This window comes from Antedon bifida, chromosome 4 (assembly GCF_963402885.1).
Source record: "Antedon bifida chromosome 4, ecAntBifi1.1, whole genome shotgun sequence".
NCBI classification, from domain to species: Eukaryota; Metazoa; Echinodermata; class Crinoidea; order Comatulida; family Antedonidae; genus Antedon; species Antedon bifida.
Window position 1 is genome coordinate 23895377 of NC_136229.1, and position 21426 is coordinate 23916802.

Consider the following 21426-nt stretch of genomic DNA (forward strand, 5'->3'; position numbering starts at 1 on the left):
TTTCTTTATTCAAAACAATCTTTATAATTAGGACTAAAAGTTTCATTTCATTTTTCTTCGCTTCACAAAAGAAATGAAGTGGAGGAGCCTAAGAGAAAGCACAGCTTGAATTAGGTCTAATTCATTAATGTTGATGAAAAAATTATTGCTAAAAGTTTTTTAAATTTTGATAAATCAATATACAAAATTGTGTTTAATTAATATGTATTTTCAAAAACATGAATTAACAAACATTTAATTTCGAAACATCAAAATGTAATTTTGCTTCCAAAACGTTAGAACATTTATCTAGTGTCACGATACCATTTTGAGGTATATCGGTCTATACATCATAATCTGTATTGTTATTAATAATGTCTGCGGCTCCTGCAGTGATTGCAAACCATAATACAATGTTCTTTAGCCTTCCCACCGTTCAGTCGGTAATGAAATTGTCCTGCAATTATAAAATAAGACAATAGAAAAACATGATATCACGATCTTAAATGTAAAAGCTGGTGACTTTCAAACATTGATCATATACGGCTCTATTAGATTTCGGCGCCTGCTCAGTAGGGTTCACGATCTGCCAGTACTTCGCGCATGTACAACGTTTCAGCGGCGACGAGCATCGCGGGGAGGAAAGCTATTGGGCACAAGAGCGCCTACGGGGTCAACTGACTCGATCTCGTATAGTCCCGCCCACTTTGAAATAGTGGCGGGGCAAACCAACTCGAGTAGTTTATTCGTCCAAACACCTGCTGAGAAACCCATGCGTAAATTAATAAAAACACGACGACCGTGGATAAAACACTATTATTCTGTCAGGTATTGTAACAACACATACACTGGGCCTTATATTTATTGGAATACTACTATTGTGATCTGCTGCTGCAATTATTCAGACGAATTTTACTTGTATGTTGCGAACCGCCATGCCGATTTTTAAAGTCGACCCTGATGACAATCATCTATATTCCACACAGCTATCACCAGGTGAAGTGGGCTCACTTGATTTAGAACATAGTCCACATAGCCATCATTCGGAAGACGGTATGATGACAAAAGCAAAACATCCAAATTATCATCAACATTTTACGTCGAGAAAACGACGATTTCGTGACGATTCCGAGGACGAAGACCAGGATAGAACAAGTTCACACGGAAGTCCGGACAGTAGCGGAGAAAATGGTTTAAAAAGGCGAAAAATATCAGGACAAAGTTACGAAGAACTTCAAACGCAGAGAGTTATGGCAAATGTACGTGAACGTCAACGAACACAATCTTTGAACGATGCTTTCTCAAATTTACGAAAGATTATTCCCACGTTACCGTCAGATAAACTTAGCAAAATACAAACTTTGAAACTTGCATCACGGTATATAGACTTTTTGTACCAAGTTTTACGAAGCGATGAAACGGACAATAAAATGGCTAGTTGTAGCTATGTAGCCCACGAAAGACTTAGCTATGCTTTTTCAGTGTGGAGGATGGAGGGTGCATGGAATTCAATGGCACAACGATAATGTTGTTTTTAAATGGTAGGTATACACCAACATTTTAAACATTATTACTAATATATACAGTACTAACATTTAATATATGTATATTAAAGTATTTTAATACGTACGTTGGTTTATCAGCCTCGTGATAGAATTGATAAACAAAAGTTATCGCAAGGGTAGGCCTAGCCTAGTAGGCTTGTCAAAACATTGTGTGTACAAATAAATAAGTACTAAACTATATTATTTAGCATTAGAATAGATAGTTTATGGAAATGGTTCATCATAACTTATGGTTTGGTGATATCTTCTATCCAATTGTTAAGTAACTCCTAGTTTGTTTTGAACTTAAAACATAGATATAATACAGTACGTTATAAGCTTGAACAAAATTAATACAAATACAGAAAGATAAAGTGAATTAGGATTGAATTGTAAAATTAAGACGTAATTCCTTCAAGGAAACAATGTACAAAATAATTATCGTCTGAACTAGGTCAAATGGAGTCAGCCGAGACTGCTAAGCCTAGATCTGTAAAGCCTACAAAGCATACCGTAGTAAACCTTGTTTGCCCTCCCGCTGCTATGGCCTCCTGCCTGGTATGATGGTTTGTGAAATGTGCCGGCTTACTGATTAGTTATTTATAATATACCAAGTTTTATTACAGTATTAAAATGTTTACATTTTAACTATTATTAATGATACCATCAATATTCAATGTGATATACCACGTTCCAAACTATAGGCCTATGTATACGGGCGCGCGTAAAACTTGGTGTACCTACGTTTAGGCTCAAAACTAACCATTTTTTGGTAAATTAAACTTGGATGACTGAGGTGTCTGGAATGCTATTTGACAGATAAGTTCAAACTGTTTAGAATTGTAATTGTTTTTGGAGATTTTCTTGACGGTAAACTGACAAAAACGATGTTTTCCGCTTTGATTTAAAGTAATTCCTGTCCAATTAAACCTTGTTCTATATAAGCCATCAACCTTTAAATTGGCACTTGTTTACATTTTTACCACTTTAAGTTTTTTAGGTCTAGTACTGAAATTTATATTTCAAAATACCAATGTGTGATGCCAATCGAACCATTTCTTGTACAGTGATTATCTCCTAAAACCTAAATAACAAAATCGTGAACGAATAAACAACGTTAATATAGCCTACTTTGCAAAACTCAATCAATGTGAAAAAAAGAGAATCGAAGTTTCGGAAACATCATGAAACCATTTTGAAGAATAAATGACTGAATAACACGGTCATGCATTTGTTCTTGTTTTTTTGTCATTACATTTTATTCAAAGATGACATTAGGATTACAATAAAAAGAAAAAATAAAAGATAAAAGCAATGTCGAAACATATGGAGCAACAAAATAATTGTTTAGAAAGTCCTAAGTAGGCCTAAAAGTGTATGATAATAATTGTATTATTCAAACAAATGTACTGTAGTTGTAAAATTGCGTTGTCATTGCTGGAAAAGTTGATCCACTAGATTTCTCATGTTGTAATTATTGTATAGATAACTTATTATTAATTATTAGGCCTTGCTAATTCATTTTAGTTGCAAAACAAACGAAGTAATAAGATAGAGTTAATTAATATATAGCTCCACAAATAGGTAGAATATTCCTTCTCCTCATGATAGAATTATTATTTGTAAGAAAGATTAGTGGATTAGAAAAATTCTCTGCTGTGTTAGGTTTGTTTTGACACTTTAGTAGGTCGTTAACTGGGGAATATGTAGAGACCCCACTCTGTGTTACCTGAAAGCGAAAGATAACATAAATGATATCAATAAGCCTATTGTGTTAAGCCCAATGGGTAATTATAGGTTTAATTGGGCACGGTAGCTTTGAAATGATACACCTTTATCAACAAATATCAACATGATAATAACATTAATGTACGGCGTACTGGTAATGTTAAGCATTAACCATTTATTCATTCAATGTCTTCTTCAATGTTCTATTCTCGTTGGATTTAGGCCCTACACACTAATCATTTTGAATTCGTTTAATAATGAATATGTTTCCTACATTAACCTATTTCATAATTAGGAACAAATACAAACATGCCATGACGAAACAATATATCAGTTTATCAAATGTAATATCTATATATTCGTTTATGTAAACTGACATTAAAACATAATCTGGTGTTTGATATTATTAAATCGTATTTAAAAGATAAACAAATGTTCAAGCAATAATAAGCAGATACACCAACGTACGAATAGAAACGTATAGGGCCAACATAAAATTCTGCTTCTTACAAATTATTTCTTAAAACAAGCTGTACTGAGGCCTACTTACAGTATATTTATTTATTCGTTTTATTAATATGATGTGCTATAGGCCATTGATGTCGTTTCTACCAAACAGACAGTAATAGTTGTTTATGTAAGGATCTAGTCGGTAATCGAAACTTGCATAAAAGTAAATTCGGGCTGTTTTCTCTCAGCAATGAGTGGAGTAAGGTGCTCTCCCTCGGGGCAGTATTGTAAATTGAAAGATGGGATGAAGTATTCAATTTGTTTTGACATTTTGATACGAGTATTATTGTAAATCAAGAACTTAAATGTGTTTTGTTGATGACATAATACTTTAAAAACTTAATTCAGGAGTAGATGAGCAACAATTTGTATACAGATTCATGTAAACTATATACAGTATTTAATGTTTGCGAAAGAAATACCATCTACTATTAAGTCTGTGTTACACTGTTACCCTTTGAATGTTTTAACTTTTGTCCATGAAGAAATAAATATTTTATTGTAGAATAAATAGTATTAAAACTAATTAGATATCCTTACACAGGCCTAAAGCAAAATAAAAGATATTATCTTTGTGAGTTAATAGATGGAATGGAAATCGGAGTATAACGTTAAATTATATTCCCACAGTCTCTATAGCTGATTCAAATCATTCATATATCCCGTAGCTTAAACTCTAGTTAAATGTTAATGACACTTCTGATGTTGATAGTTCGTAGGCCAAGGAACAATCATGGTATTAACACAGATTAGCCGAAAGGGTCCTATAAATCATAATTATAACCCTACAAGACCCTCTCGCAATTAGTTTAGAAATGAGTTGTAATGAGGGCAACTTGTCAGTCTACTGTTTATAAGTTTATACTCATCTGACCCAGGATACCATAAATAGATATACATCCGTATATATAAGTAATTCGGAGACAATTGAGGTTAGGCTGAGGAATAGTCTTTTTCACGCGCGCATACAAACTTTGATTAAATACGATATGCACTTTTGCACGCGCGCGTCGATTTAAATGTCTCTTCGTGGTGGCAATGAATTGTTTCATACAGGTGTTTTGGTATGTAAAAATCATTATTCCTCCATGGTAAAACCATCCCCTGTCATTCATTCTTTACTCGTTGGCAGTTATGGACGATTTATTTACATGTGCGCGGTTAAACTTGTTAATTTGACGTATGTCTGATTAGGGGTGTGTGTGTGGCATGTACAAAGAAGCATGAGAATACCTATATCCTCTGGGAAAGTAATCTATTTGAAGGTTGCAGCAAAGTTACCTGTTCTATTCTTTTGATGGACAATCAGACGCTGTGACTTTAATTATGCCCTTTGGGCTTTTTATCGCAGTTTTATTATATGCAATATACCTGGGATAAAGATTTTAGTATCTAGAAGAACAATGATTTGATTCATCAATGTTGTTTGTTTACGCTATATTTATTTCCTAATACTCTAATAATATAAAATTAATTTACTGAAACTCTCCTTAGAATATGTCATTTGTCATAAATTAATTTTTTTGTTTGCATTTTCCTTGCTTTTACCCATTTCTTTGTATGCATTATATTATTTTTATTTACCATGCTACATATCACTTGTGACCATAATGCCACTGAATTGCAATATCTGTCACTTAGTTCTTACTGGACATAACTTATATTGTCAAGCACCGCAAGTACTTTTATCAATCACAAGTTTATAAAAACCGTCGTTTGTGATTGGTCAAATGTATTGCGCTGTGCGCATATTCTTTGCGTTGGGTCCTCAATAGTGGGTCCTGCACGCTCTGTCTATTTATTCCATTGACTACATCTCGATCCCGTAACTTTCTGAATTGTTTTAAGATATCTAGTAATGTTCAATGTAATAAATTATGTATATGTATGAGTTTATTTTATTTCGAATTCAAACATCCTAATAAGCCGTACTGATTAATTCGAGCAGTAATTAGAAACGAAATGTTTTGTTAAGGCATTAATGTGTAATTAGTAACCCCGTTAAACAGCATGAGATGACGGATAAACATTTCCAATCCACTGACATAGCTTATTAGTGAATTGTATTTTTCAGGCTTAGAAATTAAATGTAATATAAAAATAACATCAAATTATCGTTAACATTTATTAACGGTGACACGTGACCCTTGAAATGATAATCAGTGTTATCTGACCGAGAGTAAACCAATCGACAATTAGTTTATATTAAAAGTCATGTTATAAAAGCTACTCTAGGCCTAGGCCTATAACTATGTTCAACAATGTTACGTGAAATTTTACAAACTAACACTTTAGGCCTAATAAGACTCCATAATCTTACAGAGAACCCATAAAAGGAGACCCAACAAAGAGTCCCCTTAATAGGGATGTCCTTTAAATAAGTGTTGGGTTGGTTATAATATATTGGCTCCGTAAATCGGGCTGTCCCAAAGAAGGGTTTTAATGGTTGTATTCTTTTTGTTTATATTCATCCTCATTGTTTTCATTTAAAAATAAAAAACATATTGATAAATATAAATTATAAACCTCGATTCATTCCTCCTTTTTTCTTATGTGGAGTAACACTGCTGCGATTGTTCTTTGCAATATAAATAATGTTAGAATATTTAGGGAAGATATCGGGGAAGAGTGAAATTACAACAAATTCAATTCAATTTCTGTATTGCTGCAAATGCCATCAAGGGCTAATATCCGCTTAAACATACTACATCATACAAACATATACATATTTACATTAATTAATTTCACTCTTCCCTGATCTATAGATTATTATAATAGCAATAGGCCTATATTTTATAAGGTAATTCAATTATAGTCAACATTAATTAATTACTTAGCCAGGATAATGTTATTCTTTACTCATTGAAACAACTCCAATGCCCATAGTAAACGAGCGCAATACAGTTAGTAAACTTAAGACAAGTATATAAAAGTAAGTAAGTAGGTCTAGGCCTATGAAATTAAGTCTAATCTTCATGATGCTATTCCTTACCGGTACAAGATAAGGCCTTGCATTTCAATAAAATATGAATTATTCAATTGTTTTCTCCATATTAGCTGTAATTTCCAATTGTCATTGTTATTGAACGTGTTTTGTGTTTTAGTACAATAACTATATTAATTTAAATGGCCAAGTCCTACTTTAAAAGTCATGGCCTTATCAATAAATGTTTTAAAGATTGAGACTTTTCCAGATTTTTGTCGCGTTTTGGTAACCACTAGGCTAACCACGAAGGTAGTCATAACTAACATTTGTATTGTAAATCATAGTTTACACTTACTGAATACCATATATAGGCCTAGGCCTACTGCAGTTATTTAATAAATAAATAATTTTCTATTACTATTCGATAATAACTATACTGAATACTGAAATGCTTTATTTGTCTATTATCATAATAAATACCAATAGAAATTCATCTTAAAGATTGGCAAAGATTATAGTATGATAATATATATTTTATATATATATATAGGCCTTTAATTCAACATATTTGCAACTTTAATTATAAAGTATAGTTAACCGGACCATGTGATAATGATTGAAATTCCACATTTGGTAGGGCGAATGAATCATTTTCCCCCAATTTTGAAAAGTTTATGGACATTTTATTAATTATAAAACAAGGGAACATCCAAAGAGGCAAAACACATTTATTGAGATTTCGACATTTCGTTTCTGAATATCTGTTCTGCCGCTTTGTTCATCCGTGTAAATTATATCCACAAATTTGTTAAAAATAAATATTTTAGAATACTATGGATGGAAGTTTTCTTCAGATTTTTAAATTTTGTTGATCGTTTTAAGATATATTTGATGGCAAACTGTAGCCGACTTTTCCGTTTGTCTCACCTGTTGGACTATAGGCTGGTAAAATCAAAGGAAATCAAATTAAATGCACAGTACCGTGTATTTGTATTGTTTCCTCATCTTATTAAGAAACAGTTGGTCAATATATCGTATTTGAACAATCATAATAAAATGCAAGTAAACATACATTTAGAACCTTAAAACTGTGCATACGAATTGGTTAATATTTCCTCCATGAAATAAGTAATGTAGGCCTATCTGTACTGTCATTGCCATTATTTCAACGTTTACATGGCTGTAATAAGCAGTCTCTCTGCTCGACATCGGAAGCTCAGTTCACCATCTTGAAAGCTTAGCATAGATAACCTGAACAATTTTAATTTCCAAACTATAATTATGAGATTAGGAGACTACTGTAAATCCAATAAATTCCTTATACTGGGAATGCCAAAGAATTTTGCCAAGAATCAAAACATGTTTTGGTTCGAATTGGACGATTTTTGTTTACCCTTTTGATTTAAAAGTAGGCCTAGATAGAGTAAGCTTTTAACTTTCGATTTTACACAATGGCCCTACATGGTTTACTTCGGTGTAGTACTGTAGGCCTACTACTGTACTACAAGATAAAATAAAAACATCCTTAATTAAAAATCATGGTGCGACAAGTTTGTTTGTCTAGACAAATTACTTCTATATGGGCCTATTAAAAGTACTAGACTAATAATCGCAGTGAAGTGCGTTTATCGAGCTTGGCTAAAAAATAATGCACCAGACACAGCAACGCCTTGCTTACATCTGTGATCTAATCACTTTGGCATCTCGATTGATTTTCCGTTTTGTTTATTTGGAAGAACTACTTCTGCTAGTACAAACAAGTGGATTTCAGTTTTTCCATCGGTTGTATATATGGCTAGCTACGTTCATATTCGTGGGAATAAGTTATTTCCCAGTAAAAAATAGGAAATGGGTTTAGGATTGCCCAGCAAGTTCAGTTTCGATCTTTCTGAACTGTTTCCTTGATTCGACCAAAAATGTTCACTAATTCACTAATGTTTATGAAATAAGCTAGGCCTCTTATAGCTTGCGTTAATGTTTAAACGTAAACTGCTTCAGGCGCTGAGCTGACTGTTCGTCGCTTTATTTTATCTTCTTTAGACCTGCGATATTTGAACACTGGTACATTAAATAAATTATATTTAAATATTATTAAATTAAAAGTAACTGCCACGGTGCTCAGTATAAGGCCCCCTTGGAAAAGCCCCCTCTTCCCTGGGAAAATCAAGAAATGTGCTAGGCATGTACAACTATAACTGCGTGGGTTTATAACGAGAAGCGATCAATTTATTGAGTAAATTGATGTTGATAAGCCAGCTAGTATGACTGTACATTTTGAATGTTGTTTTGACAGTTAGATCGAAACGATCGGCCACTAAAAACAACTATATGTAACGCTGTGATAACAAAATAAGATTAAACAAATGAATTGTTTTAGTAAAAATAAAGATACTTTATTCCCAACTGTTCATTTTTAGCATGTTTGGTCGTAATGAAAAGTTTCCTTATAGCAGATATTTTCCTCGAAAACAATCGCTCGATTTGAAATAGTCAAATCTTTGATTGGAATTGCTCCTCGGCTCAGCTCCTCGGGAACACAAACTTTTAAGAACTGTTCGTCTCAATTTACGATTGGCCCCCAAAACATGACAAATTAATCATCATCATCAAGCATATTCAACAAAAATATTTTAAAACAATTTGTTTTTCAGGGAGACAATATCTTTAATATAAATTATTTTTCCATAATAAATACTTTACTAGAACATTTATTGAAACAAAATAACTAAACTTGTTTTGTGATAATCCAAACCACTGTTTAATTATTTAAAAATGTGTACAGAAGTAATTTTTTGTAATGTTACGTAACAATTTTGTTTTGTTTGTTTACAGGTGTGACGTCAGAGCTAAACGTGGACGTGTTGTTTACCTCAGTTGTCGGTGATGTGCTTTGAGGCTTCAGCAGCGGGACCTGCAAGCCCATCAGAATCGTGCTTTCATAGTCAAATCATAATCTCTGCTCCCTGGAGAAGGACAATCAAGTTATTCCACAGTTTGGCCTAAGGTGTTTTAGAACCTTGTTTAAGCGTGGTTCCCAACTAGAGACGCAACGCAAGTGAGTTAACCAATGACAAGCGACAGTTTGAATAATCTATTGCTTGTGATTGGTCAAATTCCTACGTTGCGCTTACGTCTCTGTGGGAACCAAACAATGGTTCTGGTTTTCCGGGCTTTCCCATATAGACGAACATCAGGTAAAAAGAAGACCAAACGAGCGAGAAGGTTTAAGATGACCAACTTCTTCCGTATCTTTGGACTTTGATACATTGCAAATTATTCAAATTACTGCAGTTGGCTTCACCACTTGCTCTCCACATGTTTGCCGTGGTTGATGAACTAAATATGAATCATAAATTATTTATTATGTTACGTTATGTAAAAGTACCAATTAGATTTTAAATACAGAACCATATTATGCACTTTTAGAAAATTCAATGCAAATTCTTTCAAGAATATTGTTGGTGTACTTTTAAGTGAGTGAGTTAGATTATTTGTGGACAAGATTAAAGTATTATAGAAAGATTTGACAGTGATATTAAGAACTATGTTTGTTTGGTTCCCAGTAACAAAAATTAGACGTTAATACACTGAGGTGCAGTTCATTTTGCTCGACTCGAAAAAGTGTCTAATTTTCTCAACTGGGAAACGAATCTTCATATTGTAGATGGTATGATTGTATGAAATACTGTATTTGTGAAATCAACGGTTGACCAGGTATGGTTAAAATCTTCGTCGATTTCAAAAACAAATAAAAAGTGTTTTATCGATTTATGTTGCATTCCGAGTTATCGATTAAAAGAAGACAATAGTCACCACAAAATGGATAAACCCCGACTTTGATGAATCATACGATGTTATTAAACAATCTTATATTATTTATATATTATTAAAATCGCATTTGAACACCTGTTCCCAAGTTGATGTTATGTTAATTTCACAGGGATTAAGTTTAATGCGTAATCCGCGTTCCATAGCGAAGGTGAAGACCCTTGATGACGTAGTGTTGTTATCAAAACACTTTTTCCTGAAGCCAATTAGTGGTTTTACATTTATCCGTAATAGTGTAAGAATTTATTTATGTGAATGATAAAAGTGTATAGAGGATAAATTATTTCTTCCAAGTTGTATATTACTAAACCCGGTTTTTCACTTTAAAGTTTAATAATAAGTTTTCGTTCTAAAAAAGGTCTTTCAGTGTTTACCTCATCTGTAAACAAATTCACAAATCCGAAATGACCAAAGTTAAAATATTCCCCAACATTCTTTTTAAAAAGGCTGAATATCTGTTATTCCTATTTGAATATTTATGATATGCTTATGAATTATTCATAAAAAAAACGTTTATTAAATATACATATCGTGTTAAAATTAGTCGACTTTATAATTGTAAATATATAGTACAGTATTGAACAGTTTCTATTGCTTATTAATGATGATAGTTTTCAATAAACATCATATTTTTGCAAATTATCAGTCATGAGTTTGTGATTCTTTCTTTAAAACTTCTTCATATTTAATAGTATATGATGCTTATTCTCACTAGAGACGCACCGTAAGTGATTTGACCAATCACAAGCGATATATTATTCAAACTGTCGCTTAATAATTGTCAGCATAAGCATACACAGAACACCTGCACAGAATGACTTTTCAAATAGATAGCTGCGTAGTCCAGTAGCGCGTCGTGAAATCGAAAAGACTGTATTATCTTACTTACAAATGTTTATAATATTAACAGTGTGTATTTTTTACGAAGCAAATCTTGAACATTGTTTTCAATTAAACGCCAACTTTTATAAACACTAAGTCAGTATAAGTCTGTATTATATTATATTTTACATATAATTTATTATGTAGTCATGTGAAATATTTTTTCTATTTAAAAGACTTATCATAATCGAGAGTATTGTTGTAACGCCACATTCTTGTTTTATAGATTATTTCAAGTTATTCAAGAAATGAGAAGGATGTTTGAATGATCATATCAAAATGATTAGATGGAATAAACAACATGATCATTATTAATCATAAAACAACGACTTCTCATTGGTTATAATCTTATTTATCCTGACCTTCTGTGTGATGCCAAGTTTTTGAATTAGTTCTATCACGTACGTCTTCAGGAAAACTTGCTAAACTTAGCAAAGATAATCTAGAAGAAAATCCGCTGCAAAAATCATGACAATGAATGTTTAATAATGTTATTGCTGAGTACAGCTTTACCTCGTTTCTAAAACCGAGGTCGGTTTTAAACGGAAATTAGGAATAATCGTAGTACAAGTCATAATTGTTGTATTAGCCAATTGCTAAGAAAGTATTACTTAAGTGTACCTGTGGCCGGCAATTATAGGAATTTCAACAAACATAGGCCTACACATTCTTTCTTCTGAAATATAAACAATGAAAAAAAAAACCCCAAAAAGCAAATGAGATTTAAAAGTAAAAACGTTGCTTCGTTTGCATTTATTAAAATTGTACAAGAAAGAAAGTGCCCACAAAATGATAAAATAATGAGAGAGCCTCGTTGGTTAATCTTGGATGAGCCGGCGCTTCCCATTGGTCAACTCACAGGTGTTGCGTCTACGCGCGCACCCGTATTACGTACCATGTGTAAACAAAGATTTAACTTGATAGTACATAAACTCAAAGACAAGATTCTCTCATTGTTGTGTGCTCTCATCTTCTAAATCCACCAAGAAACACACCTCTTATCGCCACCTTTAACATTCTTTCTTGCATACCTAACTGAAATTGCGCATCAGCCAGTTTCTTTAATGACATTCAATCAACGTTTCCTAATGAACAAGTGATACACTGATATGTTACTATCACACGGAATACGTGATAGATTTCTTGTGTTCTACTTTACTTTTGTTTAAGTTACCAACCATGCCAGGTATCAATTGACGCACTCTATCGTTCGAACACTTTAAGTAACCAATGTTTTGTTTTATTTGTAGAACCATACGTGTGAATTGTACCGTAGTATTTTCATTAACAAGTCATTTATTTATTTTATTTAATTCCTCATTAATTTTAATATGAAAAATCACTCTCAGTACTGATTTTAAAAATTAACCACAAAACTCTAATAAAGATTTTAAAAAATTTCCGTAAGAAAAAAAGAATTTCCAGACAATCTCCATAGAAATTAATAGTTAGAATGTAAAATTCTTCAAGGTAATATTTGTTACATACCCTTTTAAAATTTATTTGAACTTTTAGTCAAAACTGTTTCTGTAAATCTCTAGCTCTGTCTATATATACTATCAAACTTTATGTGACAAACAAATGTGATGTGACAATGGACATGATGATGTCATATCACTACCATATTTGGGTATATCACAACCATATTTGGGCACATCACACTTGTTTGTCAAACTAGTTTGATAGTGTAGACAGAGCTTAAGTATATCCAGGTACTAATAGTATTTAAAATTATTAAATCATAATGATTGGAATTGTATTCGCACACCCGGTCTTAACAACCATTGGAATGCTGATTATTATCTTACCGATTCTTCTCAGATCGTTTCGTACCGCAAATTCTTTTTTCTCCCTCAGGCAGATACAGTACCTCCAAACCTTGTCTTGGGATTTTAAACCATGACTAATCTTAATACAGAAATAGACACACTGATCTTTATTTAAGTGACGAGTAACTGTTCTTGATGAATCTATGATCGATCATCCTACTTGGTTGGCCTATAGGATTAAGAATGTTAGGCCTATCATCATAGTATCATGGTATCATAACTCTCATCATTTGCAGTGGGTTTTCTGTATCTGTGAGCTTTGAGCATTGTTAGGCCCACAATCGATACATTATTAATCAATAATATGTCACTACCACTTCTATTTACCACGTGTGTATATTAAATATACTTGGCATGTATCATACTTGGCATGTCTAAGAATGCTAGGCCTACAGTACCATCATGGTATCATCACTCCCATCACCTGTAGTAGGTTTTCGCATAAAGCTATAACTTTGAGCATTTTTAGGCCCACAATCGATTGATCAATATGTTAGCACTTCTATTTACCACGCATGTGCGTACCTATAGGGAAACACCTACGTGTTTTGTGTGTAAATGGATTTTTGCTATAGGCGATGTGAAAGATAGTGGTGTATCAGGCAAATGTGTGACACAGTATCATATACAATTTTCTAAAACAATATAGCGTTTTACACAACCCTTAACCAACGTTATCAATTGTTCCTCAGTGGTAACATGTGATGAATAAATACCGATGTATCGTGGAAATATATCCTAAAGATACTGAAAAAAATAAGATACACTACGGATGAATCGGTCGATCGTGTGAACGTAACCGTCAAGTGTGCCTCTTCTTGGTCACTGACGAATTATGCAAATTATTTCTTAATGGAAGAGTTATGTGAAGAGGATAATCATCTTAACACACCCAGGATAAAAAGAAAACTGAAAGTGTAAAAGCTAAATGACAAAGCAATAACCATGATTGAGCTTGGAGTCAAGTCATGATAACAATCAGAAAGAAGGATACATTTAATAACATTTCATAAAACATTTCTTAACAATCTAATCTGATCAAGCTAGCGCGTTCCGGTTGTCAGTTTATGATTATAAAGATGATACAGATGTAATGAAACTATTGTGATCTAAACAGAGCGTCACGTGTCATCGCGAAGAGTGTGGTCAATGCAGCGGTTGAATACGCTCTAAAGGCTTGTCTACACTATCAAACTTTATGTGACAAAAAATGTGATGTGCTCATATGGACATGATGATATCACTACCATATTGGGGCATATCACTACCATATTTGGGCACATCACACTTTTTTGTCAAACTAATTTGATAGTGTAGACAGAGCTTAACGCGAGTAAATCTGTGCATTCAGCTTAAGAAATAAAGGTTTGACGAATCGATTTCTGCGTCGAGTGTAGTATAAAATGGGGCTTTTGGCGAAAGATAAGGCAACGATTAACGCACGACACAACAATATGAGGTACGATCCTGGTCGTCAACCGAAAGCTCCCTGTTTATTTTTTTATTTTTTATTTTATTCAATTTTCAGGCACACATACATGACAACACAGCGGTGCAGCACCCTGAGGATTGCCATGAGTGCAAAGCACTATCGAGATGGCTCTCCATATACTGCACTAGAACATATAAGACAAACATATACACAAGATGCTCTACATAGACAAAGACTTATTATTAAGTCTTTGGGAGTGGAGTTGTAAATTGTCATGAGAAAAAAACCCTGACATAATATGACAGGACTTGAACCCAGGACCCTTAGATTGGTAGCCAAGCATCATAACCACCAAGCCACAGCTCCACTCCAAGTTGTATTGTGAAGAAATGATGGTGATGGTGATGATGATGATGACGACTTTTGTACGCGTTCTTCAACTTTGCGCCTATCGTGCCGTTAACTATAATAAAATATGAAATTGTAACACATTGCTAAAAAGCAGCCAATGTGAAATTGTTTACCTGTTTGTTGTTGAAAAGTAATCGTTTAATTGACTTAATCACACTGGGAAATCATAGTTACCTTATAAATCACGATTCTATTCGCTTATACAATCTTAAGTCCCTGATGGCGTTACTCATAAATCCTTGATATAAAAGTGGAATAACCGGAGTACTGAATTTCCTTTGAACTCTCACAACATGGATATATACAGGAATTAGTTTAGAACAAATTGCTCCATGCTTGATGTGACTTTTTATTAGAATCTTGGAATATACTAGCATAATAATGTTTAAAAGAAATTCCCTAATGTTGATACAACACCGTAGTATTAGAAATCTAAGGCACACCTGATCAGCATGGCACTTTGGCCTCGAATGTCCCTTTAACAATGAATACGTTATTTATTTTCTCATGTAACAGTACCATGTTATGTTGCTCACTGAAATAATTAAATAGGTTAAGCCCTTTTGCTGAATATCTTTTAACTTTCGGTAGCAAAGAAAGGAATCTGGGACGTTTCGGCCCACAAAAGATTCGGCCCAGCTTTTGGGGGACGACTCGGCCCACTTTTGGACCGAATTGTCCCGGGCCGAATCGTCCCGCTTTCAAAGAAAGTAGTCACTCGTAAAATTTGGACTATCAAATAAATGTGCAGTAGTTCAAATTACAATTATGTGTCATGACCTAATTTAGGGAAACTTTGCGCGTATAAGTACCATTTTCTATAAGAAAGTAGATTTCTCTTTTTTATTACAGGCCTGTCTTTAAACGGTTCATCCGCCAAGCTGACAGATTACGCCGATTAATAGTGAACTCATGGCCTACCAATATTTCTGTATAATGTTGATTTTAAATGATTTATTGATTTTAATGAGAAGTTACATAGTTTCCGTTGTCGAGAACGGTGTTGAAATGATGTAAGAACAGTCTAGTAATTACTTCGGACAAGCAATAATATTAGCTGTAGCCTATACACTTTCAGCAATAATATTAGCATGTATACAGCCTCTTTGCAATCAAAATCAAGCGCCTCTTCGACAAATAGGTTGGTATATGTATTCAATGTTTACTTTAACCTGTCGTTTCAAATCAAACGTCTGCCGAAGAAAAAAGTATCTCGATTTAAACTAGTTTCAGCAATCTAGATTCCCTGCTGATCAGTATACGATCAATTTTTCTCGCTCCGCTATTTATTCTTGGTTCGCTATCTGTTGACTTGCGTATGCATCTATCAACTATAGGACTAAATGTTAAATCTTTTTACTCGTACAGTAGTTCTGAACTCGACTAAGCTTAAGGAGCCAACATGTTTTCATGTTTGTGATCACACGTAGCGATCACGCTCTTTTTAGGCCAACATGTCTACCGACTGGAATATTAATGGTTTTTAATACCCTTAACAACTGTGTTAAAAGATGTTAAGGTTTGCGAAGAACTGCATAAAAGTATGATATCTCAATTTCATAATCACATCTGTTAGAGCACGTAGTGTTTTGTCGGTATAGACGTGGGAATTCTGAACATGAATAGAGGCCATGGAAACATGTAGACATTATTCTAAAATGTCTGAAATCTAAATTTAATAACGAAATTGCTTTTGATTACACGAGTTAAAAACATCACTATTACCTGTAGTCGACACAACGTGTACGCGCGCGTACTAAAACCGTCCCATTTCATCAGGGTTTGAACGCACGGGTCAAAGTGCGTAGAACATTAAGAAGCCTATGTTGTTGCAAAACGTCTTGACTGACGTCACCTTGTGACTTTTTCTTCCTAGTTATTTAGAATTCTAAGAACATCGTTGCTACAGTAATCCTAAGGTTTAAAGTCAATAAAAAAATAATTGTAATGTCTACACCATATTATATTTCTAATCCAACCACAAAATAGTTTTACATTTATAACATTTTGTCATTCGTTCATTCAGTCATTTCTTTCTTTCTTTCTTTCTTTCTTTCTGTCTTTCTTTCTTTCTTTATTTCTTTCTTTCGTTCGTTCGTTCGTTCGTTCGTTCGTTCGTTCTTTCGTTCGTTTGTTCGTTCGTTCGTTCGTTCGTTCGTTCGTTCATTCATATTAATTTCATTCATTCATGCATATTCATTCATTTATTCAATGATTTGGTCAAAAGCATTGTAAAAGAAAACATCATTGTCGTCATCGTCAATATCATATACCCGGTCGTCATCGTCAACAATACCCGGTCGTAAATTGCATTATCATTATCACCGTCACTATTGCACAGCAAAATTCTGATTCTTGTTTTAAGAAAAAAAAAACTTGTTTCAAGCAAAATATTTCTTGAAACAAGTAAATTTTGACTTGTCCGTATTTCAATACTTTTTTACTTACCAAGAATCGTAAAATTCTTAACAAGAATCACACAAATTCTTATCAAGAAAATTATTCTTACCAAGAAATAATACTTTAAGAACAATATTCTTACCAAGAATTTAATTGTTTTTTCATTCTTGTTTTAAGCAGTATCTGTCTTAAAATAAGTAACAATTTACCGACTTTTTAAAATAGAATTCTTGTTTCAAGCAATATTTTTCTCAATTTATTTGATAGAATTCTTGATTCAAGCAATATTTTTCTTAAAGTAGGTAAGAATATTCCGATTTTTTTTTTACAGAATTCTTGTTTCCAGTAATATTTTTCTTGAAATAAGTAAGAATTTACCGAATTTTATTTTATAGAGTTCTTGTTTCAAGCAATATTTGTCTTAAAATAAGTAAGAATATTCCGATTTGTATTTTATAGAATTCTTGTTTCAAGCAATATATTTCTTAAAATAAGTAAGAATATTCCCATTTGTATTTTTTTAATTCTTATTTCAAGCAATATTTTTCTTAAAATAAGTAAGAATATTCCGATTTGTATTTTTTGAATTCTTGTTTCAAGCAATATTATTCTTAAAATAAGTAAGAATATTCCGATTTGTATTTTTTGAATTCTTGTTTCAAGCAGTATATTTCTTAAAATAAGCAAGAATATTCCGATTTGTATTTTCTAGAATTCTTGTTTTAAGCAAAATTTTCCTTAAAATAAGTAAGAATATTCCGATTTTTATTTTTAGTATTCTTGTTTCAAGCAATATATTTCTTAAAATAAGTAAGAATATTCCGATTTTTATTTGTAGAATTCTTGTTTCAAGCAATATTTTTCTTAAAATAAGTAAGAATATTCCGATTTGTATTTTTAGTATTCTTGTTTCAAGCAATATATTTCTTAAAATAAGTAAGAATGTTCCGATTTTTATTTGTAGAATTCTTGTTTCAAGCAATATATTTCTTAAAATAAGTAAGAATATTCCGATTTGTATTTTTTAGAATTCTTGTTTTAAGCAAGATATTTCTTAAAATAAGTAAGAATATTCCGATTTGTATTTTTTAGAATTCTTGTTTTAAGCAAGATATTTCTTAAAATAAGTAAGAATATTCCGATTTTTATTTGTTGAATTCTTGTTTCAAGCAAGATATTTCTTAAAATAAGTAAGAATATTCCGATTTTTATTTGTAGAATTCTTGTTTCAAGCAAGATATTTCTTAAAATAAGTAAGAATATTCCGATTTTTATTTGTTGAATTCTTGTTTAAAGCAAGATATTTCTTAAAATAAGTAAGAATATTCCGATTTTTATTTGTAGAATTCTTGTTTAAAATTCATAAATTCTTACTTATATTGGGAAAAAAATTGCCTGAAACAAGAATTCTATAAAATATAAATCATTAAAAATTAATTTAAGAACGATAAATGAATACTCATTTTAAGTAATATTTTACTTAAACAAATAAATTCAAGAATGTTATAAAACATAATATTAACAATACTGTTATTTTCATTAAGAACTACAATTTACGTACAAATATGACATTAGGTACAATAATATATACAACTTCTTTAAAAAAAACTTGTTTTTATTAATAATTAAATGCCATCAAAAGAAAACTTAAAAACATTAAAATGGTCAAATACAAATTTCGTAAAATTCTTCTCCCGCACCTGGGCTTTAAACTATTAGGTGTCTTTAAATTTACTAATGTCTATTAATGATGCTTCAACAGCCTTTGCCAAGTGTACAGGTGTCTCTTCATCACCAATCACTAACTGTTGAAGGATAGTGAGGCCTACTTCTTGTCATTTTGGATAATCGAAATCCAGAAGGTAAAAAGTGGAGAGGAGAGTAACTAGAGCCTCATCTAATTTTGCTTTCTCCATTGTAGTTAGAATTGTTTGCTCAACTTTAATGTAGGCCATTTCTGTGTCCAAAAGCAATACCGGCATATTGCCTGATCGGCGTGAAGACCAGGTTGCTGGATCTTCATTCATGTTCCTAAACATGAAAAGAGATTAATAATAGTTTTAGTATTTATAAAACTATTACTGTAATTGGGTACGGTATGGTTTTTAGAGTCCTATATCTGGGGCGGTAAACACAAAAACATGACGCAATATTAGAACAGTGGTAAGAAGAATTTTACATTATAAGACATAAGGGTGGGTGGAATATGCATTTGAATTTTTTAATTACAAACGTTGCCTGTTTATACCGATCCCAAAGAAAGGCCTGGCTGTATATCTATTATTCTTATTTTTAGTTAAATAATTAGGGTCTAAATTTATTTTTAATATTACTATTTAGGAAGACAATATGCAAAACGGTGCTCAATCCTGATTGATGCTTTTATTCCGTATCAATATGTTTATAATAACAATCATACAATTAAATGTAAATTTTGTTTAATTGTTTGATTTTAATAAATTATTGTAAACATATACCTCAAATTTTAAGCTACGATAAATTTGATTTTTAAAAAACACTTTTCAACTAAAGACAACTTTTTTTTTAATGTACATAATATTATTTTAAATTTTAAAAACACTAAATACCTTCAGGTTGTCTACAAGGTCGGCAGACTTTTTTTGACGATTTTTTCCCAACAAATATGTTTGACAGATTTGACAATATATGGGTTATCTTTGAACCTAAACAAAAATAACAAATTGAAAACATTATATAAATTTATTTAAATTAATAAATGAGTGGAATAATGTACGGACATAAACTTGATATAGCTCAAATTGTTAATGTAGCCTACAGTTTTGTAGGTAGTCAAGGTAAAAGGAAGGGGAAAGGGTGGGCTGGCCAGGAGAGCATTAATCTGTCAAAAATTATTATTCATAAGTCATTTATTTAATTTTAGTTGTTAAAGGGAGGAGTGCATGACACTAGCTTGAACGGTGAAACCAAGCTGTTAAATACGTACACAATATGTACACGTATTTTCCTCATTACCATTATAAAACTATTTATGAATAGATAAAGGCATAACAACATACACTGTACTTACCAGATGGAGGACTGGTGTTTCTTTTTGAAATACCAAAATAAACTATATTATTCACTTCTTCGGACAAATTTGCTAAGCACTTTTTTAAAAAGCTTTCTTTTGTTTTTGGTTCCTCGAACTTCTTCAATTATCTAAAAAATAATTTAAATAACGTTTTTTTTAAAAAGAAATTTGATATAACAATTTTAGTTATGCAGTACAATGGTTTTTTTAAATGTCATTATATTTCTCATTGGAATATGTGTATATAAATATGAGGGCATTAATTGAAATAATGGCAAAACAAATACAATATAATTAAACACTTAGTTATTCATATACATCTACCTTAAAACAAATCCTTCGTAGATATTTCATGGCTACATTACAAAATAACTGTTACATTATAGTCTATTATTTATTATTAATATTAGGCCATATACCTAGCTGAAATAGCCTAGGTCCGACAATATTTGTCCTCTCTGTCAATGTCTGAACTAAAATGCTAAGCTATACCTATACACCTCCTGTCAGTACAGGCATAGTAGGCTAGACCAACTAACTAGGAAGGGAGCCTAGCCGCCTAGGCCTAGGTTAGGCCTAGACTGCTGGCAGTGGTAGATTAAAAAAAAATATTATTAAAATATAGGCCTAGGCCTAGGCCTAATTATTATTGACGAACCTGTTAAAATGTTGGCCACTTCATCATCTATTTCTCGGATCTTCGACAAAACGTCTTCCTTCGACATTATATTAGACTAATCTTACTATTGAAGCATTGAATATATAAATTGCGATGAAAGGTGTCTTTTACTTATAAACTCTAGATTTTGAATGATTACTTAAAAAAAAACCGTTGGCCATGATCCGGGAGCTAGCTGGGTCATCGACCCCACACAGTGTTGTTTCAACTATCCAAAAAGTTATCG

The 21426-nt window shown here is 32.3% G+C and overlaps 1 protein-coding gene and 1 long non-coding RNA gene across 3 annotated transcripts; one reads left to right on the forward strand and one right to left on the reverse strand.

The window, feature by feature from the left end:
- The first annotated feature begins 652 nt into the window (after nucleotides 1-652).
- LOC144840050 (twist-related protein 2-like) lies at nucleotides 653-11117 on the forward strand. The gene is made up of 2 exons (XM_078695685.1): nucleotides 653-1520; nucleotides 9520-11117. The coding sequence occupies exon 1, from the start codon at nucleotides 900-902 to the stop codon at nucleotides 1503-1505; it is 606 nt and encodes a 201-aa protein (XP_078551811.1). The 5' UTR covers nucleotides 653-899; the 3' UTR covers nucleotides 1506-1520; nucleotides 9520-11117.
- Nucleotides 11118-19370: 8253 nt separating this feature from the next.
- Nucleotides 19371-21371, reverse strand: LOC144840459 (uncharacterized). Of its 2 annotated transcripts, XR_013611917.1 has the most exons (4): nucleotides 21180-21370; nucleotides 20519-20649; nucleotides 20058-20153; nucleotides 19371-19500 (listed from the first exon to the last, which is right to left on the reverse strand). It is a non-coding gene; the product is annotated as an uncharacterized LOC144840459 (long non-coding RNA). The 2 variants fall into 2 exon arrangements; XR_013611916.1 differs by lacking the exon at nucleotides 20519-20649 and having other exon boundaries at nucleotides 21180-21371.
- Between the last annotated feature and the right edge of the window lie 55 nt (nucleotides 21372-21426).

Bases quoted from the DNA above. Each gene is read 5' to 3' on its own strand.
- LOC144840050 (XM_078695685.1), top strand. From the start codon at position 900: ATGTTGCGAACCGCCATGCCGATTTTTAAAGTCGACCCTGATGACAAT.